General features: G+C 34.0%; 1 protein-coding gene across 2 annotated transcripts; it reads right to left on the bottom strand.

Moving 5' to 3' along the window:
• Nucleotides 1-530: 530 nt before the first annotated feature.
• Nucleotides 531-12,078, bottom strand: LOC124437347 (deoxynucleoside triphosphate triphosphohydrolase SAMHD1-like). Of its 2 annotated transcripts, XM_046987322.1 has the most exons (7): nt 11,863-12,078; nt 7,977-8,060; nt 5,874-5,930; nt 4,953-5,146; nt 3,302-3,494; nt 2,871-3,193; nt 531-2,301 (listed from the first exon to the last, which is right to left on the bottom strand). In XM_046987322.1, exons 4-7 carry the CDS (start codon nt 5,059-5,061, stop codon nt 1,334-1,336), a joined length of 1,593 nt encoding a protein of 530 aa, XP_046843278.1. In that variant the 5' UTR covers nt 5,062-5,146; nt 5,874-5,930; nt 7,977-8,060; nt 11,863-12,078; the 3' UTR covers nt 531-1,333. The 2 variants fall into 2 exon arrangements, with proteins under 2 accessions (XP_046843278.1, XP_046843279.1); XM_046987323.1 differs by lacking the exons at nt 5,874-5,930; nt 7,977-8,060.
• Between the last annotated feature and the right edge of the window lie 12,794 nt (nt 12,079-24,872).

The raw sequence follows: 24,872 nt of genomic DNA, 5'->3' as shown, positions 1-24,872 counted from the left end.
TTTACTCTTCTTTTGTATTGTCTTTCAGCTAAACAATAAAATATATCGTCAGAAACCTTAGTAGAACGCGAGACAGCAGCCATGTTTTTTCATGCATACGCCAAAAAAGCAATGAAATGTGCGAAAATGGAATTGTGCTTTCCTATAATCGCTTGATCATTTTGGATTGTTTCAAAACCAATAGTACCGTGACTCTGTTGCATATGCATAAAATTTTTGATTATGAAGTTTGTTAAAGTAACTTTGAAAGAAAAATAAATTAAACACAACAAGCTCAAATCCAAATCTTACATGTAGCTTTTCAGTATATAGCATAATTCTTTAGCAATCAAGATCTTGTGCTCAATTTGATAGTTTATGTAATTTTGATTTAGAAATTTGTTCTTTTTTGCAATTGTGATAAAATTGAAAAATATGTTTTCATTTTAAAATACTGATTGAAGATATTATAAAAAGAGTAGCAGGGCTGTGCATTTTGTTGATGAAAGTTGAACATTTATCATATAGCTATTTTTCAAGCATTCGTTGAATTTGATTGATAATGTGTCAAGCACATACGATTTAGTGAAATTAAAATGACAAATTACAAAATAATTTACGGGAATTATTTTACACAATTCAAACAAAATTCTTTACGAATAAAGTTTTTCTGTACATCGCAGAAAAGGTTGGTGATAAAAACGACACGACGAAAACAACACTAAAATAGTACATACAAAATCAACAGAGTAATTGCATAAACATTTGGTGACACTAGTCATGCCTAGGGATGTTTATGACATCAGCATTTAGTGTCGTCTGTAATCATATCTTCGATAAACAATTATGTACAATGAGATGTAAGACATATTTTGAATGGATTAAATTGGGGTTTGTTGAAGTTGAAAGCTCTCAGCAGAATTTGTACGTTTCCGATACATCGGCTCGTTTTGTTTTTAAGTCGATTTTTATCACCTGAGGAATACAGTATAGCAGTGTCTGTATCAGCTGCTGTTCAAAATTTTCGACAATTTTCGGCATAATAGTTTTATATATGATTATTATTGGCTACCAAATAAAGGCGTCGCCAGGCTACAGTCATTTCGTTGATAAAAGTCGAAACTTTATAAGAGCATATTTAATCATTTTGTTGAATTTGATACAATTTATCCTGATTTGCAAGGTAAAATATGATTAGCAAGGTTTAGCTAACATTTTGCTCGTCATTTTTCTTTTATCCTTCACTTGGGCTTTGATGTAATACATTACAAATACTAGTGATTATGTAATTAAGAAATCGTAAAGTGCATTTTCAAAAAAGTTAGACATAGAAACACTGACTTTAAATTGTTTTTTATCCTCCAAAAGGTTCTTGAAAATTTTTCTGCCCGGAGCACCATTCCTTAAACAAACGTCTAATCAGTTCTTTTTGATCGGGGTTTCTTGCGTAAACTCTGAAGTATTTGTCCTCGAAATCTCGTGGCAATATTCCACTCACTTGTTCTCTCTTTATTCTTATTACTTCGAGAGACTTATTGAAAAACATCACAGCATCAATTGGATTTTTACTTTTCTTTCCAAAATTGATTTCAACGGGGGAAACAAATATATCCTCTTTTTTTAACTCTCCTTTGGAATTTTGAGCTAAATCTTCGGCAATTTTTGTACAAATTTCGTCGTCTTTTAATTCTGGTGAGCTGGACTTGTCTTTTGATTCTTGCAGACTGGGGCTATCGTCTTTTGATTCTGGCCGCAAAATTTGCCGACTTTGGCCGCAAAATTTGTAAATTTGGCGGTTTTGTATGCGTTTTATCAAATCTTGCGCTTCTTTGAAAACAGGCGTTTTGTTTCGCAATATGTCATGAAGAATGCTGTCTGTTAGGACGCAGTATTGTCGCCTACCTTCATCTGTTTTTACTTTTTTCACAGCGTCTGAAATTTTCATGACTTCGTCGACTTTCTCAAACGCTTGAAAGAGCAAGTCTTCTATAGGTGCTTGAGTTTTGTGTTGGTAAACTCTGTGATGAAGGGACCAACGGGTGTGGAATAACTCGTACAAGTTAAACACCTCTTTGTCACGTACGCAGATCTGAAGTTGTTGGTTATCAGGGTTAGACATGATGCGAACATTTTGAAAGTAGCGTCGATGGTCAAATGTACATTTCACTCCAACATTAGCGCAGTCACGGGCAAAATAATCAAACTTGTCACAGTCGATGCCATTTCGTTTGTTTGACACGATTTCATAAAGAAACCATTTTGGTTGACCTGTAAATGGACATATCCTTTCTACCTTTTCGTCTTCTTTGTTGGGGTCTTTACCTGCATACAACGAGAATTTATAAAGTCTTGGGCGACTGTAATATAAATGTGGAGTTGTGTTACTGGAATAATAATTTGGGACGAATAATAAATAATGAAAGTAGTCCGACACGATTTCATAAAGAAAGCATTTATATTTGTGAGTCAACTCACATTTTCTTGTCACATCATTGGGATTTTTACCTAAAAAAAACATCCGCCATCATTGTTTAAACATGTGCCAGCATAAAAGCAGCTAGTTAAAAGAAACCTGAAAGCCTTATCAACCGGATGTCAATTTTTGATTATTTCAGAATTATATCAGACAAGAAGTGAGAAATTTAATGGAAAAAAATGTCAATTCAATGAGTAAGAGAAAGTGCTACCATCATTTTGATAGCTACTTAAAAAAATCAACAGACAGCACTGACAGGCTTCAGACATTAAGCTCCAAATGTGCATTCAGAATCAAAGCGTATCAAAATCAAATATTATTTCTGTCTGTAATATTAGGTGTTCCTTATTTTATACATTTCAAATGAAAAAGCTTTGTGGACTATGTAGGTAACGATTCCTGCGTTTGACAATACCTTTGATAAGTTCCTTGATGAATTCTATGTCTTCCTGATTAAGTGGAAAATCATCAAAACTCTTCTTAAGTTCTGAGTTTTCTTCGAGCATGAATTCGAAAAGTTCACAAGACGCATCCTCATGCTTCCACTTAGGTTTTTTCTTTTTGATGTACTCTTCAAAGAAATGAGAGAACGGTCCATGGCCAAGATCGTGACAAAGTCCTGCTATTTTAATACACATGCATTCTTTATCTGTGATCTCAATCTCTCCACGATGAAGCTTTTGTAGTTTATCAATCAACTTCCCACACAAATAAGAAGTTCCAAGAGAATGTTCGAACCTGTGTGAAATCAAAATTTTAAGGTGAATATTTATGATGGTTTAAACATCTTTGATTATATTGATTATGAATGAGATCGCATGACATTTTTAGTACCAATAACTATACCTATTGTGAGTTGCTCCAGGGTAAACATAATCACAGAGTCCCAACTGCTTGATATCTTTCAAACGCTGGAATTGTGGTGTGTTGATAATTTTGACCAACAAAGGATGAAGTTTGATGGTGCCATGAATTGGATCGTTGAATATCTTATGGTCTCTCTTCGTTTGGTTGGAAGCAGAATCTCTCTCGACATAAGCTGAAAACATCAAATAAAACAACTTAGTTTTTTGACATGCCTTCCTTGAAAGAGATAACTTGTGGCTTTTGGCTTTTTCGTTCGACCTATTTGTTAGTGCTCTACGGCTTTATACAAAACATGCTTAAGCCAAAACCTTAATTAATTATTAGATGTGGTGCAATAACATATTTCTAGAAATGGATTTAATATATCAAAAATCTCCCATAAATTCAACTGACGCGTGTTCACATGGTGCTCGTTTCATAATATTTTTTTGCATTGTCAGCGTCAAATTTATGACTATTTTTCTCAATGAAGGTTGAAAGAAGTGGGAAAATGCTGAAAACGTTCGTTTTAAAACTCGAAACATAAATTCAATGACGGCTTTCATGGATGTTTAAGTAAAATGAGTGTCGAAGAAGATTTTATCACTTTGAGTCAGTAGCTAAATAAAGTTATGTAGGTCAGCAAACTATGGCTAATGACAAAGGGAATCTATTTGCATTTACTTATACGTAATTTTTAGTGATGGAAGTACACTGGGATAGGTATTTTTGTTTATTATTTGACAGATGATGACCATGCTCTTTGCCGAGTACTATTACAGCAACTAATGCACTGCTAAAAATGTTTTTCAGCCAATCAATAGCGCGATAATACTTCAAGCGATGCTTGACTTAGGATAAAAAGCTTATCGGTCGCTTATCTTCTTGTATATCAGCCTCGGCATTTAAAATTTTTTTCGTTTTTGTTTTCAAAATCTTGGTTGTGAGACTATACATGTATGTTTTAAACTTTTTACATGCTATTAATATAAAGTTTCGAACAAAAACCTTACTTTCATTGTAAATATAAAGCGATGTAAAGTTTAGCCGCGAAGATCTTTTGTTCTGATTATGGGTTTATTCATTCATATTGTCGGCCATTACTTTATTTCACATTATTGGTTTCCAAAAATGTCCTGTAAGTCACGTGACTGATGACGTGGATCTCAATATATATATTTTGAAAGTTATTTAAAAGTGTAAGCTTATTATGTTGTTAGAAAGAACTTCAAAAAGTGAGCCAAAATCAACCGAAAATTCATTCCTGAATAATAATACCGAGAGAGTTTACACGAGAAAGTTCTTGCATGACGTCTTTACTGAATTGATGCACGATTCAATTAAGAATTGTTTTACAACGTATTAATATTTAATATTAATATTAAATATTAATATTAATATTAATATTAATATTATTTTAATATTTAGTTCAGTAAGGTTACTGTAAAACCATATAAGTTGAACTGCAAAAAAGAAAGTTCACGAGAGCTGTAAGTTGAAATGCAGAACTTTACCTCAAAACACCCATATTCGGTTATGTAAAACTTGATTTCATGCAAGTACGTTCGGCATACTGACCAAAGGGTTGCCATCCTGTTATACATTCAGTTCAATGGTTTTAGTATAGAATTATACATATGATATCACCTACTTATGCACGATTCTTTATCAGTCTCTATGATGTTTAGCTGGCCATGAAAATTCTTCACCACCAAGCCTACCAAAGATAGACCTCTTCCTACGACTGTCAACCAAAACATGATGTTCGAAGTGAAATGGATTAGGATTTTTTTCAAATCAATCAAATTCTGGCTCGGATAGTTTCCAGTGTGCGTCACGAATGAACTAAAAAACAATCATTTTGTCGTATTAATAGCTTGTGTCCATACTTTAGTTGGTGGTGTTAGTTTACATAAAAAAGTTATGTCCACATGCATTATGCATATGGCTATCGTTTGACAGTAAAATACGTTATTCTCTTTTTGCAAACATATATGAATTGACTTTCTTCATGACAAAAAATCTAAATAGGTCCTGTGAGTTGATTTTAAATTATTTTAATGTCTGTATAGCAGCATATTAAATAATTTTGAACGTCAATATAGAGAAAAACATGAACTATGTATTCATCGAATCTCTAAAGAAAAGTTTTGAAGTTAGAACAACCGTTGACAAAGCAAAGTTTCTGTTTGTTTTACTGTGTTATTCTTTCAACATATATTAAAACTTGATACAACGATAAAATAAGATTCGACAATTTATCAAGCGAGTCGGATATGTAACTTGTTTTGTGATGTACTTGTTCAAAAATATGCACGGACGTAAATGCTGATGGTTTTTGGAATGCGTGGCTAAAACACTTTTAGTCTTAGTAACAAACTCGTTTGGCAAGCTGGTGTTTTGAATAGTATTTTATATTTTTTTCGGAATTATATACGTGGCAATTTATTACTTAGCTACAAAGTTGATACTTCTTTTCTCTATGTTGACATGTTGAGCGAAATGGTATTTCATGTAGGGTTTTGTATACTTAATGTACACAATCTTATGTCAATATATAAAATTACATCACCCCTTTTTGTCGAGCAAATCAATCCTCTGCTTCCGGTATTGAGATCTCACACACGCCCTTGAATATATGTATCATAAAAATTTTAAGTTTCGGTAATGTAGAGTTAACATATCAATAATATATAAATGCCGTTCTTGATAATTATGATTGAATCTGAATGAGTACAATGTATTTGTCTTAGAAATTGCAACACGAATTTTCTAAGGTAGCTGTATAAAAGCATAAACAATGAAGTTATTGATCATTCTGAGAAAACATTTATTAATTAATCTAGCTATGTACGCTCTCCGTAAATAGAAAACATTATTTGATCTAAACGTTTCGAGAAGTGTTACTTGTTTTTATACTGAAAATGACATGTAACACTTGTACTCATACTTTAGTGATTTAATAGAGTGATTTAGCAAACACGACGTTTCGTCTAAGACGTCGACAAATTTTCGCGAGGGATCTGGGTGTAGGACGCCACCACGTAAAGTATTTACGATTTAGCAAACCTTTTGTAGGACTTCATCTAATGATAGTATGAAACAAGTTTCATCTATTTCGGCATTTTTCATGCTGGATCGTGTTTTTCGATCATTTTATCTAATTTTTTGATATCAAAAATATATTGCTGTATATTCATTTCAATAAAATTATAAATAAAAGCAAATTCATCGATATTCGGCTTTGTAACTAAAATTGTTTTGACTCCGTGGTGTTAGAAGAGGCTTTTAGTGATAGGCAGATCGAATCATACAACCGTACAACATAACAATTGAGAAGATATATTTTAACATAACATAACATGTGCTCTCATCTCGCAGAACAACAAGTGAGTTGGTCACATGATTGACAATTTAGTTAAGAGTTATACAATGTGATATCATTTCCTTTTTAATTCGTGGAATACCCCGAAATTAGAGGAGACCCCGCGTTGTTTATTTGTTTTCTTTTTCCGCTTTTGGAAAAAAAAGTATTCGCAATTTTTCCTTAAATAAATATATGTAGGCCTATATAATCTTTTAACATGCAAATATCAAGGCTATTTCCTTATTTTTGTCCAAAAATTAAGTTTGTTTCAGCCGTCTTCGATACGACGTCAAATTATATTTTCACGTCGTCGTCAACAGGACTGCCGTCGTAGATTAAGCCGGAAGTAAAAGGTTCATGCCACGCCATTTTCACGGCGTCTTTTTATGTAAATTTCTTTTGTCGTGAGCATAAAAGAACACATTTATCGCTGAAGTTTTTGGCGTCAGCCGCTAATTAAGGCCGTGTTAAAGATAGCCGCTTCAGTTATTATAGAACTCAATGGTTAAAACCAATTTCAAACAACTGAATTCCTCATTTTTACAATAAATGACTCGAAGAACTTTTCCAAAAGGCATTTGTTTACAGCTTCGCTTGCCCAAGTAAAGGGAGCATACTACAAATATCTACGCTATTCTTGAATGATTTTGAGCCGACTCCCACTGCGTATAATTTTATAAATCTTAAATGCACAAATTGAAAATGACATGAACTGCGGTAGAATTATTAAACTTTCGTAACCTTTCGTCAACATTATAAGTAGTGTACAAAATGCAAGAAGTTCTGATACGAAATTTGTCTTCGGAATTATGTATTTATATACTTTGTAATTATTCATCATCCACAAAAACTATTAGTTTCCGCAATTAAAAGTGAACATACAACAAATATTTATGTTATTCTTGAATTACTATGAAAAGAATCTTACTGTTAAATGATCTGATATCCTTCATAAAATAGTTGTAAACATTGTGATTTTAGATGTATTATTATTACGCCACGTGTAAATTTAAAATGTGATTTAAATAAAGTCATGGCAAAGCAAAGTCACCATGAAAATGTGAAAATGTGAAACAAGAGTTTACGCTGACAACATGTATGGAAATATTTATGGAATTAAGTGCAAGGTTCACACTCTCAACTTAAACAAAATCACCTTTTTCTATTGTAACTTAGTTTTTTATCTAGCAACATTTGGCCAGTATTTATAGTGTTTCCCAATACTTGGTAAATATTTTTGTTTTACCTAAGTAAATTTTCATAAAAGCACAAATGCACATCAAGAAAATAAGAAACAATTTCACTCACCTACGTCCGATCCTTTTTGTCTGTACGTTAGGAATAGGTGCGACTTGAAATTCTTTACTAAGCACAGGCTTCTTTTACATCTCACTATGTAGCGGAAATGTTAAAAAGCAAAGAAAACAGGATCTTGTTATACTCTATGATCGGAAAATTCCACGCGTTTGGGCAACGCCAAGTCCAAAAACCAATAAAATACTTGCTATTACGGTTTCTCGCGCGTGAGTCACGAAATAATGCAATACGTGATTATGTAACTACTGCGTCACACAAATGATAGTATTGCACATGGTAATTTCAAAACTAATGTGGTCTATATTCTTGTGTAACTTCAATTGTACTGTTATATCAAACTATGCAAATAATTAGCGATTTATTAACTCTGCGTATAATAAATACTTAAGCAATGACGACACAGTGAACAACACTATCATTAAATTTGTGACAGGACTTTCAAAATTTAACAATACATGTAGATATAGAAATAATTCATCATATGAACATATCGTGATCCATTATAATTAAATCATAGTATTATGTAAAATTACATATTGTATACTGTCAAATTCTTTTGTAATTATTTACATAAGGTATTGTTATGAATATTGTCCGCTCCATATTAATCGCTAATACTGTCACAGTATAGGAATATACAGTAGGGCCACTTCGCTGTGCAACTGGTTGCTGTATATTTCATTCGTTTACAGGCTGCCGTTTGCCATATCGTCAATCCTATTGGTCTCACAATGCAATTTACTGGCAGCCAATAAGGTAATCACATGTGTAATAAGGTATACGTGGCACATAAAAATTAAATGGATTGGCCCTACTATATGTTCTCTATACCCTGACACTGTCGATGAATGTTCGTTCATGCCACTTCCCCTCAAGAAATCTATTTTTGTCACACGCTCTTTTCATCTGTAGATTAAAGTGTATGGTTTGATGGCGTTAAGGTTTTGTGCTAGAGCCTTCTTTGTAAATTTCTTATCGGCAACGTAAAGCAATAAAGTCAACATGAACGTTTTTCTCTCAGCAGCCGTTCTAATTATCAAAACTGTTGCATAGAAACGTATTGTGGTCAAAGTCAATGAAGCTTTGAGTATATTCATTGTTTATATAGCTAGTAAATATTCAATTTATTTTATGATATATGCAGCTTAAAAAACTAATGTTTAAAGCTGAAAATTCTTAAGGTTTACCACCTTACTTTCTTTCTTTTTTTCAGTAGCGGTTATAGGGGTAGTCACAGCGAGCAGCAGCGAGCATAATAAATTAAAGCTGCTTAATTTTAAATTCAAAGAACGCAGATTATGTCTTTTTTCAAAATTTTAAGTACAAAGAGCAAATACTGTTTTCTATGAGTCATTATCATGGTAAAGGTTTTTCCAACAGTTAAAAATAATAAGTGATGACGTTTAGTGCCCTTATCAACTGACAAATTCCCTAGAAGTGCACCTCCCCCGCAAATACACTTTCAAAATAAATCAGTCGAGCACGCCTGAATTTACGAATATGGACCTTCCAAGGTTCAACGTTCTATATACGCCACTGATCATAACCTCTCGCTTAGTTTCAAGGTCTGCTTCAGGTTATTTAAACACTATGACGCTATAGCACATACAACATAATATATTTGAAAATTGGTAACCCAGGCATGTTATGATAATGATAAGGATTCTCTGGATTTGTTTTAAATTTTTATTAAGCTTTCAACTCAGTGCTTCGAGCCTTCGTCAGAATGTGCGAATATATTATTTACAAAGATTTTGTAGGCGTTTGGAGCGTCTGATTGGTTGGTTAGTTGTTGAGTTGATATTATTGGATGGTATAAGATGTGTTGTCATGGTTTCGGGTGTATGGACACCATATATCTTAATTAAATATTAAACGTGCAGTGGCAGGTAGCCTACCTTAAAACGAAAATTACTGTTTATACGGAAAATTAAATAAATAAATCTGCTGCCATATATCAATGTAGATCTAAGAAAGTCGTATTTGTTATTCAATAAACTGAAATTCTTGCAAATTTCTATTTCAATGCAAAGATCAATGCACTGAATTTCTGTATTTGTTATTCAACTGTATCTGGTGTATATGTAAATCTTTCAATCGAAACTCGACGTGATCGGTTGAGGTCCCTTTATGATTAGTAATAAAAATGTATTAATAAAGGCGGCATTCAGAGTTCTTTGTTTCAGTAGCGAGTGATCAGATCTCAACGATCCAATCATCATTTTTTTTGTTATCTGCATCGAAAGGTTTCAAAAAAGTTATTTTGAATACGTCACTGATAAGGTAACTTACACCTTCGAAAAGAATATCGTTGAATTACTTAATTGTCAGCTTTTAATCTATATAGATCGAAGTGTCGATGAACACTATTTTTTAATTGTATCTAGGTTTTAGCAAAATAAATTATAGCTGTTAATTTTAAATTAAAAGTACCTCCTTTACAATGTTATTGGTGATAAATTTCCAATTAGTAAAATCTAACCTATCAATACACATTTGTTTTTTTTTTCTGATCGCCAAATTTCCAATGATGTTAAAAATGGTAGAAATGCCACATAGCAACGAATTCATGAAACATTTCTTCAGTCAAGATTATCTTTTACAAAATTTAGTCTTTTTGCAGAACTTTCTTTACAATTTTGGAGATTTATGTTCTTATTTACGTTAGCTATGTTGATTTTAAGAACTATGTAGTCTTGCAATGGCTAAAGTTCATAAAAAACTTACAAATTTTTAAATCTTTTAGTGCGGGTTAATTCGGAAGCCGGAAGTTTTGCATTCAACCGACGTTTTAAAAACATAAAATAACGCAGACTTAATGAGTTCAGTAATAGTTGCTAACTTGAAGAATATTTTTTTGTTGTCGGCATTTTCTTCCTGTAAAAGTTAGTACATCTGATGAAATTATGGATTTATATCCATGGCAACTTCCTGTGCACACATTTTTAAGTAAATTTCTTTTGTGTGTGAGAATGGAAGAACAAATTTATCGCGGAATTTTTTCTCCTAGCAGCTGTTCCGATTTCAAATACTTTTCTAGTAGTTTATTTAACGTAGCGTCAACAAACCTTCTTTTGTAGCTGGTGAACAAGGTTTTTTGCGTTGCAAGGCGGTGTTATCAAGTTAATCTTTTCGAGAAAACACTTACATTATACAAGTGTCTTATTTGTAATGAACATATACAGGTGGCAGTCTCGTATTGGACCGACGTTACCTGCTGTCTTCCCAACATAAAGGAGAACTAATATCATGAGTTCAACAATACTTGAAAAAAATTATTTTCTTCCGTATGAATTTTCTTCCAATAAAAATTAATACATTTAACGAATTTATCGGTGCTCGTTCATATCAACTACAATTTTTTTGTTCTCCATATTTTTGTCTGTGATCATAAACTACGAAAAGGATCACGAAATTTTTTTTGTAGCAGCTGTTCCAGTTTCAAAACATTTTTTTCGTATTTCAAAAACTTAAAATTTATCTTGAATGAACGATGGGAATGAAGGTTTCTGATTGCAATGCAACAATTTAAAATAGAATTCAGAAGACGAAGGTTTCTATAATATTTATTTTGCTATGTCTCAAGTAAAAATGTGAATAAAACAAAGGTATGATAAAGTATTCTCAATAAAAGTGCGTCGCGACAAGAAGCGAGAGTTGGCGCTTACAAAATCAAATGAAATATTTAGGCTGTGTTCAAAACAAGACAAGCTCCAGTCAGAATTTTTCACTGAAATATCTTTTGCCTGTTTTATCGTTTATTGCATTTTGCTTTTATTTTTTCTCTTTGAGGCAATGAATCCTTTTCATCTGGTAAATGCTAAATGCTCATCACGACACTTTCATTATATAAAGAATAAGAAATAATTTTACCCACCTTTTACTTAACTATGTCTTATCGTTTTTATATAAAGATCACTGACGTTTATATTTCTTCACCAAACACAAGCTCCGTGTAATCTTCTCTCTGCCACCAAAACGATTGAAAGATAACAAACAGACTCGCCCTTTCTTTATTTGCCTGGTAGAGATCACGTGCATAGGCAACGCCAATCTGTTAATCAATAAAATACTTGCTGGGGTGGATCTTCACGCATGCACTATAAAAACAATGAAATGTATCAAAATGGAACTGTACTTTCCTATAGTCGCTTTAAAATTTGGATTGTTTCAAAAGATATAGTGCCGAGATTCTGTTGCCTATGTCTAAAGTTTTTCGTTACAAAGTTTGTTAAGGTAGCTGTAAAAGAAATATAAATTAAACACAGCAAGTTCAAACCTAAATCCTGCAAACATCTTCATTAAATATTAAACCTGCATTGGCAGGTAGCCTACCTGAAAAGGAAAATTACCGTACGTGGGAAAGTAAATAGTAAAACCTGTTGCCATAGATCAATAAAGATCTAAGAAAGTCTTAGATCAATTCACTGAATTTCTGCATTTGTTATTCAACCCAAAACATTACATTCCTTTCTATCGAAATTTGACATAATCAGTTAAGGTTCCTTGAAGATTACTAATAAAGACATAAGAATGAAGGCGGCATTCGGAATACGTTTCAAAGAAACAAATAAAAGCTGTATTTTGGGCGCCAAATTTATGACCTTCTGTCTCAGTAAAGCTCAGAGAGATGAGGAAAGCATCCATTTAATGCAAAAATTATGTAATATTTTATCTCTTCTCTGGCTTCGCTTTTATGCCTGTTTTTACAGCACTATATCTAAGCCTATAACATAATTAAAATAATGACTGTTTTTGCCTCAAAAGCTTAGTTGTCAGTACATTTATAAACCATGATCTGTGCCTCGAAAATATTCTTTACAGACAAGTTTCTTTGGACAATTAAGGAAAGGGCGCAAAATTTTCATAATAGAGAGAAAATCACTTGTTGTTTAATATTCTTTTTATTGTCACTTCTAAAAAGATGCAGTTTTTTTAGTATTTTGCGGTTGAATTTCAGAATTCCTCGCTCCTTTAATTTTGAATGTCGCCATTTTTCGCTGTGGAACTTCATGTATCTAAATGCCGTTGTTGCGGTGAGGCAAATTTATTCACGGGCGCCATCTTGAAAGGTGGCAAAAACGCGAGACTCTTAATAAAATCTAAGTAAAATGTAAGTTTTAAATGAAGAATTCTGTCGAAAATTTTGGAAGAAAACCTTTACTGCCACCTCCGCACTTATGTATCACCATAGGAGAAGCATATTTTAGATCTAAATCTCGTCAGTTTAAATAAATCATGGTTAAATCGTTATATCTCAACTAATACGAATGTACAACTCACTTTTCGAAAGATAGCAACGCATCTTTCCATAAATTTTGCCTTGAACAATAAAGCTTGGTAGGAAATTGATCATTACCACTAAAGCATTTTTTAATAAGCTTTTAACGAGTCACATTATTTTGCACAGGCCTAAGATGAATGTAAAAATTGCCGAACAAAAATTTAGCAGGTTACAGCTATGTTACAGATGCCATAACGTACGTGCCTTTCTGATTAACCTACCCTAAGTGATGCAAGCGCAAAAGTAAAGTTTTAAAAGTATTGCTATGAGGCTATAAGACACACTAAACACGAAAATTGCTTTGATTCAATGTTTTAACTACTCTTTTTACAAGGTCACTCAACATAGTATAAGTGGAGTCCATTCTTTGCTTTGGAAGAGTAAAATTCTGAAATTCCTCTGTTTAAATATAAAAGGACAACATTTTTTGGTTTTGTAGAACTTACACTAAGCATTAAAGTGCTTGCTCACTTTCTTCTAACCGAAGTTCTTGTCTCCATTACATACCAATGTCCCAAACCATCTTGAGTTACTGTTTCCATACCTTAATTATATAAAGAATGACTTCAAAACTAATTCAGATATTCTTTATTTTAAATCGACATTATAAACTTTTATCCAAGGACACAGAGTAAATTGGCAATTTAGTATGTATAATAGATCAGACTCATCATTAGATTTGTTGCAGCTAGAGAAATATAAATACAGGATAATTTTTTAAATCAATTTGCCAGAACTCTTTCTTTCTCCTTTTCATTGTATGACAAGGACAATATTTATCTATGAAAGTCCTTACTAATGAAACTCGCAGTAAAACAAAATTTAAACTAAAGCAAAAAAATCCAGCTTTCTGTCTTTTGAAATGGCTCACTGAAAAATTTTCTTTCTTGAACTGTAAAACATGATCTTGGGCATAAAGCCTTAACTGAATTTTAACAATCATAACAACCTATGAAAGAGATTGTTGAAAAATACAAAAGTGTACCTCTTCTGACATATTGTAAACAATTCGTAGCTAAGTTTGCTCTAAGAATCATATAACGTCGAGTTCTAGCTTGTTGTTTAGAGATTTTATCACTTCTTTTTTCAAAATACTTCTCAGTTGTAAGCAGAATGCAATGAGAATGACTTCAGCAAAGAATATTTACACTAATTTCCAATTACCAATGGAAGCTTATGGATCTTATAGCCTTCAATTTCTCAAAATTTCTTCATTTCTGTTGTTACTGGCTTTCTTTTGTTGCGATGATGATAAGTGAATGGAACATTCTTCTACGTAGCCACAAATATTTAAACTTATTTAGTTTCTTAGGAAGTACATTTCCCCCGTCAGAAGAAATTGTGTTTCAACTGAATAGATTTGTTTGTTTACAGTGCAAGAATTTTGAGGACGTCCACAGATGTTGGTTCTCATTGTTCAAGGCAGGAAAATGTTCAGATGAGCAACTACCACCAACGTGTGACAGTTTGCTTTAACATATACGTTGGTCAAACCACCAAGCTGCGATTTGGCTTTCTTGTCAACAAAATTTTGCAATCCATAGCCTTAGAAAAAGAATTTCCGGCGATTTGGAGGGCGAATTATTTGTTGTACAATAAGTTATAAAAAACCGATTTTGTTAGCTGCATTCTTAATGTGGCAATTGTCAAAACTGCAACTAGTTAAAAAGGTACTAAAGGTGGCTCAGAGAAATGTTACGCAGGAGACAATTGTCTCTTAAAACATAATGAATCAAACTCATCACTGCTCATGAATAAACTGAAGAAATTTGGATTAGCACAAAAAATAATCTAGTGCACGACACATCCCAAAATGCATGGGGAGAGAGTGTTCTTAGCATTCCACTTGTTAGTTTACACTTGTTTAGATTGGGGCAGGTAGACTGGGATGGCTTTATTCTTTAAAGTTATGCTTAATTTTCTCAATGAAGTACCATGCATTATAAGAACAAATATCAAACACATACTGTACCCATCAATTATCTAGAGAGGCCAGCCTTCTGTGTTTTTCTACAAATTTTTCAACCACCTCCATTATGTAGCACCTTTGATTCCTCGCTTTGTTTAATGATATCTTTGTGAATAGATATTTTATACAAAGAGCTAAGTCGACCTTGACCCATTCTATTCCTCAAATAGCTTTTTACACTTTACAAGCAAGAAAACGACCTCTCTGCTGAAGCACTTGCCACTGCTCAGACACCATTCAATTTTAACAAATTTAACACTTGACGTTAACTCGACTGGACATTAAATTTGTAGATTTATTTAAGCACCTCATTACTGCCCTTCCATAAAATAAAGAGTTTAGGATTTACGAGATCTAAAAACTTCAACTGATTAATATCTTGAAATCATTCATTTAACATGCCTTTAATGAAATCAATAATCTCAAAATACAACTGTTTGTACTTGTATCTACTATTTGCTCTGGTTGCTGGTGGGCCTATTTTTTCTAGTGCAGTTTGGTAAATCTTGGTGAAAGTATGATCTGTGCGAAGCGATACAAAAAACTGCTTGAAATTGTAATCTTGCTTATGCCATAATTAAAATGGGTTTCCCTATTTTTAAGAATGTAATACAAAATTGTAGACTGTTCTAAAGTCCTGTAAAAGACACACACTAGAAAACAAAAGAGAAAGCTATCAAGATAATGCAGCAAGCCTTTAATTTTACTTAATGACTCATCATCCCATCCAGCTGGTTGTTCAAGTACCCCATCAAAAATATTTAAATGTGTTTCATAGTTTTTGTACAATGCATTAAATAATCTAGAGAGATAATACCATCTTGTTTCACCAGTGGCAGGAAACTCAAGGTTGTTTGATGTGAGAAAAGCTTTTCTTTTTGGAGCATTGCTTGTAAATGTGCCGAATGTACCTATATCAATGAAAAAGATTTTTACCGGAGAAATTAATGAGGCTGTGAAACCAATGCTTGAACACCATTGATATGGCCAAACATCACAGAAGCACCATCGTATGTTTGCAAAACCAGTTTTTCTTTTATATCTGATTTCATCTTTAATGACTAAATCAAGACAGCTGATAAGATCATTTTGAACATCTAAAAAACTCCAGTAAATCTTCTGTCACCAACTCTATCAGATTCTGTTAGTCTACTGTGCAGTCGACGCTCAATTACAGAATCAAACTTAGCAAAACATTCTAGCAACTCTCTATATATATTTTTGTTCAAGCTACCTTCGGACTCATCGTTACCTCTAAATGGCAGCTCATGCTCTGACAATTATAGCACTGCATCAGTAACAGTTTTTAAAATTTCTCGATTTTGCCTTACCTCCTCATTGTGACGCTTAATCTTATTTCTTCTCGCGAGGGACATAAGACAATCAATTCGTTCACTAGCTCCATACGTTTTCCATGTCTTAAAAGCAGTCAAATGCGATTTAGATTTTTTATGCTTCTTAGCACCAGACATAATACTTCGTATATCTTTGGAGCTATTCTTAGTCCATGATGATTATGTTTGAGGGGAAAACATAAGACATGGCCAACAAAACACTTTTTGCAAGGTTGTACAGCCACACAGCCAGTCCTCCGCCTCATACCAATCTCTCTGAAATGTTCGTCCCCTATTTTGGATAGTTAAATCAGGAGTAGGCCGTTCATGAACGATAACATTCTGTTCGAACGACGATTGAGCAGAGAACGGTTTAACTAATAAGCTATTTACTAAATCAACATCAGTTAAGCAAATCGCTGTAGCGCTTGAAGCCATTGTGTCGTACACAAATACAAAATAGAAATTTGAGAGCAAACAAAATAGAAAATTAATACCGACAATGATCTCGTAATTTGATAATCACTAACCGCTGTACTCGTATTAAAAGGTGAAATTATTACAAACTCCGCCTATTTAAAATAACGGGAGTTCGACTATAAAAACAGCAGATTTGAGCATGCGCGAAGTCACTTAGCCAATCAGAATTCAAAACTTCTTATACAGAATTGCATTGTACGTTCTGCCCTCTGAAGATAGGCGGAATACGTGGAGAATTCGCGCGAGTATGCATTGAAATGTGCGAGAAAAGGCAGTTGCTAGGTTACAAGACAAATCTTGAGATTTTGCGGTATTACGATTACGAACTACAGAATAAAACCGTGAACGAATAAAACATAATATTAAAAATTGTTTGTGAAATAATGTATATCTCATCTCCAAATAGAATATTTATTACTCTTTGGAAATTTCTACTCCCGCCGGGCGGGAGTAGCGTGACCGCTAGCTGCGCCACTAGTTGTAAGGCTGGCTGTAACGTGGCTGTAACTCGCAAGGTTGTTCATGTAACAAAGCCGCAGTGAAGTACACAGATGTATGGTCGTGTACTGCATGCACGAATGTAGATATTGATGACGACAATGATGTTAAGGAAGAGGAGTTTTTAGATGATGGTATGGAGGACGAATTCAAGGCAGACCTTTAGAAAAAGCGCGCCTTGTCTTGCACAATACGGTTCTAACTTTCAAAATATTATCTTCGCAACAATTGCTTAATCCAACCTAATGCACGAGTTTATTTTTTTTTTAGGCATGTTACTTAGTATGTTAGTTTTATCGTTTGGAATACCTCTTTATTGGGTCTGGCACTAGCTCACAAAACGTAAATAATATAAAGTTTCCCTGGAGAAATGGCCGATTCCGTAAATGTAATGAGCTACAAATTTAAAAAATTTCAGTGTAATATAGTAATAAAACTGCAGCTTTTTTAAGATGACAAGAAGTAAAACTGTATTAAGCATGGAAAAGTCGTACTTTCTTAAATTTTTCATGACCTTTCTGGAGGTGTCCAAAGGGAATGAAGGAAAATCAGTCACAGATCACGGATAATTTTGAACTTTTTTTATGCTGTTAAAATAAAATTTGAAAAGGAAAATCTTAATCTTTCAATGACTTTAATTCGCTACTAAGTATAAAAAGGCCTCGGTCCGTTATTTCTCCGTAAAGACCTCAAGCTCGGTTATCAAGGGCTTATTAAGATGTAATTACTGCTTTTCCATGGAAAACTACAATTTAATTATTCTCTCAAACTATTTGTTATTTCGCATTTGTTGTACCTGGTTTAATTAAAATGATAGCCTTTTTTAAACAAAATATCCCACCATCTCATGTACCTTGTAAGTTAAATAAACATGTTACAATTGTTAATTTCATACGTAATTTTACTTGCACACAGTTTTTAAGCCCCATTTTTAATACATTTCTTTGGCCATGCCCAATTGCCTTGCCCTATTGTCGGAAAATTTATATATCCGCCCCATCTTAAGAAGTTCTTACCTACGCCACTGCAAAGAACTGGACGTAAATAGCGGTGTCCTTTATTTTAACTATTTTTTGCGGTAAACTTTTGTTGTTCTAAACCAGATAAATGCGTACCCAGATCAAAGCCTATCGCAAACAAAATCGGGATCTGATGCATGCTTAAATGATTTATCCGAAAATTTGTGACTGAGCAAACTAATTATTCCATAATCGTACGTACAGTTGGTTGTTCTCATTTATTTTGTGAAAGAGCGCGCTCTGAAATTGGTGTTTGTACATACGCTTAGCTATTTTTCAACCATACATTTTTTAACATTCTCTCTGTCTACCTAAGCTTGTTTTGACAAATGCATATCAAAGTCATCAACACTTTGTTATGGCACTCGTTACATCCGTGACAACCGACGTTAGAGATGTTTTTATTTTTCTCTATAACTTTCCATCTGCATGTTGCAAGTCATATCTACGGTGGCCGGAACGGGTCATCAGAAAAATAATTTAAGAAACATAACAAAGAATAAGAAAACCTCACTCAAAATCATACCTCACATTTCAAAATACTCACTAAACATTTCAAAATCCTCACTACACATTTCAAAATACTCACTACACATTTCAAAATACTCGCTACACATTTCAAAATACTCGCTACACATTTCAAAATACTCTACACATTTCAAAATGCTCGCTACACATTTCCAAATACTCGCTACACATTTCAAAATACTCGCTACACATTTCAAAATACTCAATACACATTTCGAAATACTCGCTACACATTTCGAAATACTCGCCACACATTTCAAAATACTCGCTTCACATTTCAAAATACTCACTACACATTTCAAAATACTCGCTACACATTTCAAAATACTCGCTACACATTTCAAAATACTCACTACACATTTCAAAATACTCGCTTCACATTCGTCCCAGTCTTTCCCTGGTCTGGCCTGCCCACGGTCGTCATAAGTTTCCATATACGAAATTGACGTGACGTCAAGAAAGTAATATAAACATACGCTTCTGATTTTACTAATTGTTCAGTACGCGTATCGCATATTTTGATGCTATTGTGGCGATATGTTTGTCTATGTGGAATTTGGCACATAGCAAACATATCGCCACAATAGCATATAAATATGCGATACGCGTACATGAACTATTGGTAATATTTCATGAAAAGGTACGTGTTCCGGTTACTTTCAATTATTTTAAGAAAAGAAAAGAAGATGAAAGAGCGAGGCACTTCAGACCATCGACTACTGGCAGTGGCTATAAAGGGAAAGCAAAAAGGGCAAAAAGCACTGATGAAGATCTTAATGAAACTGTTCGGATAGATGTCGGAATTAGGCTTTATGATGGTGAAAAATTAAAGATTCAGCGTGGGAAATCTTTAGTTCTATCCATACAAAAATCTGCTAATGCTAAAAGCTTATTACAGGCAGTTCTAAACAAACATATGGCACATTCAAAAAATAAAAATTAATCATACAACTGATTTTTATGGACAGGATGCAATTGATCGACAGTGCCTGCAAGTTCTGGAAAAAAATTCAGCAGGCTTCCCAGCAACAGTGTCATGCCTGGATGGTCGGATTTGATGGGTATTCCAGTGTAATCTGACAAAATCCAAGTAACGCTGAATGACTTCATGGAAGCAAAACCAAGCACATTGCATGTGATATACATTTCCATCCAGTAATATTCTCCTGTCACGTAGATCTTTGAAAAGATTTATCCACCAAGAGGTACGAGACCTTTTTAGATGAGACCACCAGCATTCAATGCGCTGATTGCCTGTGGAGGAACCATATCATAAAACACGTCTGCTATAATCATCGACAGCTCCATGGATCGGAAACCCTAATGGTTTCAATTTATCATAACCGTCTACGTGCCAACATTCGTTTGGACCAGTAGACTTGTACTCCCGCTTCTTTAGCCGATGTTGCTTCCGTTCTTCAGTTCCATCTGGATCAAGTTCTTTTAAAATTCTTTGAACCATGTCTCTAGGTACGCTCAATCCATGCTTCAGCCGTAAGGTATGCCACATGCTTCTATAGCCTAATGCACAACTTGGACCATCCAACTCAAGTTCTATTAGTTTAGCTATTTCCTCATCGTTAACGTCATTGGCTGTTTTTCTTCTCAGACCATATTCTTTCAGCCGTCGCTTCAGTGTTGAAAGTGCAATACTAAATCCATGATATTTTTCCAAGAAGCACAAAATTTTTTCATATTCGTATCCGGGCAGGAATGGAAGTAAAATTCGATGATATCTTGTTCCTTTGTACAGCTTTCTTCTTCGTTATCGTTTACTCGCCGGCCACAAAACGGGCAAAAATTGTAAGTTTCAAAAAGTTCATTAAAACAAGACGAGCAAAACATTGGACAAAGTTAAAAAATAAAACAATGAATGAACAGAATGTTGGAGGACATAGTTCTCAAAATTAAGAATTCTCGAATGTGATTATAAGTGACCGCACAAACGCGGGTAAGACTGGGACGAATGTTTATCGTGTATTTTGAAATGTGTAGCGAGTATTTTGAAATGTGTAGCGAGTATTTTGAAATTTGTAGTGAGTATTTTGAAATGTTTAGCGAGTATTTTGAAATGTTTAGCGAGTATTTTGAAATGTGTAGCGAGTATTTTGAAATGTGTAGCGAGTATTTTGAAATGTGTAGCGAGTATTTTGAAATGTGTAGTGAAGATTTTAAAATGTGTAGTGAGGATTTTGAAATGTGTAGTGAGTATTTTGAAATGTGTAGTATGATTTTGAGTGAGACTTTCTTATTCTTTGTTATGTTTCTTAAATTATCCAAGCGTACATATCCAAGCTTTCCTATGATTTGAGGGAAAATGGTTTTTATTTACTCTTACACCTTCTGCCTTTATATTTATTCGTTCTGTATTTCTAGAATAAGGTTTACAAATGCCCCAAAGAACATCTTCTTTCTGATTTATTGCCACTATTCTACATAAACAATACTATGTCTGACCATTTAATTGTCCGAATTTGATCGAATTTGATCTGACCATTTAATTGTCCGATCTTGTAATTTGATCTCGTATTTTGACATGTATGTTTAAAATAGGAAAGGTGGATTGAGCGATTGAATCTCAAGTACTTTACTTAGATGTCCTTTGAAATCTTTTCCATTATATAAGTGCGTTCAAATGCTTCAATGTTTTCAGTTGTTCAAAATTTTTTTGTAAAACCGGAATTTTCATCCTTGTTAATTTTAGCATAGGATTCACTACTTGATGTGTGGGGTCGTTTTAGTCAGTTAAATAGTACTGTGTAGAACAATACATCTCCGGCCACTTCCATTTGGATCATTCTTTCTTAACTTATAAACAAACTTTCGTCACTTTGTTTTGAAATATCATCATATATATTCCACAGTTAATCATGCAATTTAGTTGTTTCAACATTAGAGACAATGATTATCTTGTTACTCTACTTGAGTACTGGGGCGGATCTAGAGTATGTTAAATCCGTCGCGCGACTGATGTTTGAAATTCAAAAATTACCTATTCATATTAATTAAAAATTCATTAATTATTCTTACTTTATTATCGCATTTACTTCGTGATAAAAATCCAGCTTTATTTATTATTGAAAACTAATGACTAATCCAATGAATATCTCGTTGGTAACCAGATCAGTTGAATTTTAATTGACCTGGAATAACCGACTGATAAGTGGGGTGGCTTGACTGCTTCGACTGATAAAGGAGTCTATGAACGCGAAAAACGCTTAATTCATTGGTCAATAGCCAGATCAGTGGACGATCTGGAATAATCTCGACCGATAAGCGGGGTGGCCGGACCTATAATGGAGTCCACTTGCTATCGTGTAATTGGTTCGTTTAAATTTTTGTCTTACTGTGATTGGTTTGAACGATTTCGACTGATAGCCAACTGAACTAACATAGTCAAGCTAACTGTCTGAATTGAATGTTTGATCGTTTCATAGTAATTTTCTAAAGCATGATAGAAACTAAACTACAATCAGATGGAATTTGTGGAAATCTTTTACAAATTCATATATTGACATGAATCCTGCTGTCCAAACTGGGAATTTTTTCAAGAGGGTGAAAAATTTATGGATGAATTGTAAATGCTTGGCAAAGACGATCTCGCGAGCCACATCTCAGTCATTGATGTTCAAAAGCAAGCCAACATTGTTTCATGCTATGGCTATAGCTAGTAGTCCAATAGGGAGTCGGACAATGCTTTAATGAAACATCTGCCAAAGTCAAGTGACGTCGTATTTCACGTGGTAGACATGGTTATAGCTAGTAGTCCGACTGGGAGTCAAACAAGGCTTTAATGAAACAACTGCAAAAATCAAATGACGTCGTATTTCATGTGGTAGACATGGTTATAGTTAGTAGTCCGACTGGGAGTCAAACAAGGCTTTAATGAAACAACTGCAAAAATCAAATGACGTCGTATTTCATGTGGTAGCCATGGTTATAGTTAGTAGTCCGACTGGGAGTCAAACAATGCTTTAATGAAACAACTGCAAAAATCAAATGACGTCGTATTTCATGTGGTAGACATGGTTATAGCTAGTAGTCCGACTGGGAGTCAAACAACGCTTTAATGAAACAACTGCAAAAATCAAGTGACGTCGTATTTCATGTGGTAGACATGGTTATAGCTAATAGTCCGACTGGGAGTCAAACAATGCTTTAATGAAACAACTGCAAAAATCAAGTGACGTCGTATTTCATGTGGTAGACATGGTTATAACTAGTAGTCCGACTGGGAGTCAAACAATGCTTTAATGAAACAACTGCAAAAATCAAGTGACGTCGTATTTCACGTGGTAGACATGGTTATAACTAGTAGTCCGACTGGGAGTCAAACAATGCTTTAATGAAACAACTGCAAAAATCAAATGACGTCGTATTTCATGTGGTAGACATGGTTATAGCTAGTAGTCCGACTGGGAGTCAAACAAGGCTTTAATGAAACAACTGCAAAAATCAAGTGACGTCGTATTTCATGTGGTAGCCATGGTTATAACTAGTAGTCCGACTGGGAGTCAAACAAGGCTTTAATGAAACAACTGCAAAAATCAAGTGACGTCGTATTTCATGTGGTAGCCATGGTTATAACTAGTAGTCCGACTGGGAGTCAAACAACGCTTTAATGAAACAACTGCAAAAATCAAATGACGTCGTATTTCATGTGGTAGACATGGTTATAGCTAGTAGTCCGACTGGGAGTCAAACAAGGCTTTAATGAAACAACTGCAAAAATCAAGTGACGTCGTATTTCATGTGGTAGCCATGGTTATAACTAGTAGTCCGACTGGGAGTCAAACAACGCTTTAATGAAACAACTGCAAAAATCAAATGACGTCGTATTTCATGTGGTAGACATGGTTATAACTAGTAGTCCGACTGGGAGTCAAACAATGCTTTAATGAAACAACTGCAAAATCAAGTGACGTCGTATTTCATGTGGTAGACATGGTTATAGCTAGTAGTCCGACTGGGAGTCAAACAATGCTTTAATGAAACAACTGCAAAAATCAAATGACGTCGTATTTCATGAGGTAGACATGGTTATAGCTAGTAGTCCGACTGGGAGTCAAACAATGCTTTAATGAAACAACTGCAAAAATCAAGTGACGTCGTATTTCATGTGGTAGACATGGTTATAGCTAGTAGTCCGACTGGGAGTCGAACAACGCTTTAATGAAACATCTGCCAAAGTCAATTGACGTCGTACTTTACGTGGTAGACATGGCTATGGCTAGTAGTGTTTATGACGTCAAGATTTGGTAATGTTTATCATCAGTTGTTTAATGAACCAATATATACAATGAAAGATAATATTTATGTTTGTTTGCATTAGATCAGATTGAATTTGATTGGCGTCGGAGGTTTGGAATCAGTTTACTAAGTTGAAAACTTTTTGGCGAGTTTTACTTTCGAGTTTACTTCGACTTTATCACCAGGGCCGTATATATCTACAGGCATTGTTAAATTTTTCGACAATTTTTGGTATACTGGATCTCGCTCATAACGAGTACGTCGCCACACTAAAAATACGTCTAAATATTGAAAGTTGAAAGTTTATTGTTATACTATTCATTTTATTTTGATTGAATTTTGTGCTCTTCTAACATAAAGTATTTTTAGCATAGATTATAATGTAATTATCAATATTTATTCATTCAACCAAAAGAATGATAGCATAATGCTATAACCAACAAATACGAGCAATAACGACCTTATCTAACAACATTTGAGAAATTAACCTTCCACTCGTCTTACTTGTAAACGAGACAAGTCTAC

This window comes from Xenia sp. Carnegie-2017, unplaced genomic scaffold (assembly GCF_021976095.1).
Source record: "Xenia sp. Carnegie-2017 unplaced genomic scaffold, XeniaSp_v1 HiC_scaffold_16, whole genome shotgun sequence".
Lineage (NCBI taxonomy): Eukaryota > Metazoa > Cnidaria > Anthozoa > Malacalcyonacea > Xeniidae > Xenia > Xenia sp. Carnegie-2017.
Note: the sequence above shows the minus strand (reverse complement) of the source record. Positions and strands in the feature narration are given on the sequence as shown.

Coding starts and splice junctions, on each gene's coding strand:
- LOC124437347 (XM_046987322.1), bottom strand. CDS start 5,061: ATGTTTTGGTTGACAGTCGTAGGAAGAGGTCTATCTTTGGTAGGCTTG. Junction 3,495..4,952: donor TGATAAAGAATCGTGCATAA/GTAGGTGATATC, acceptor TGATGTTTTCAG/CTTATGTCGAGAGAGATTCT. Junction 3,194..3,301: donor CCTGGAGCAACTCACAATAG/GTATAGTTATTG, acceptor GATTTCACACAG/GTTCGAACATTCTCTTGGAA.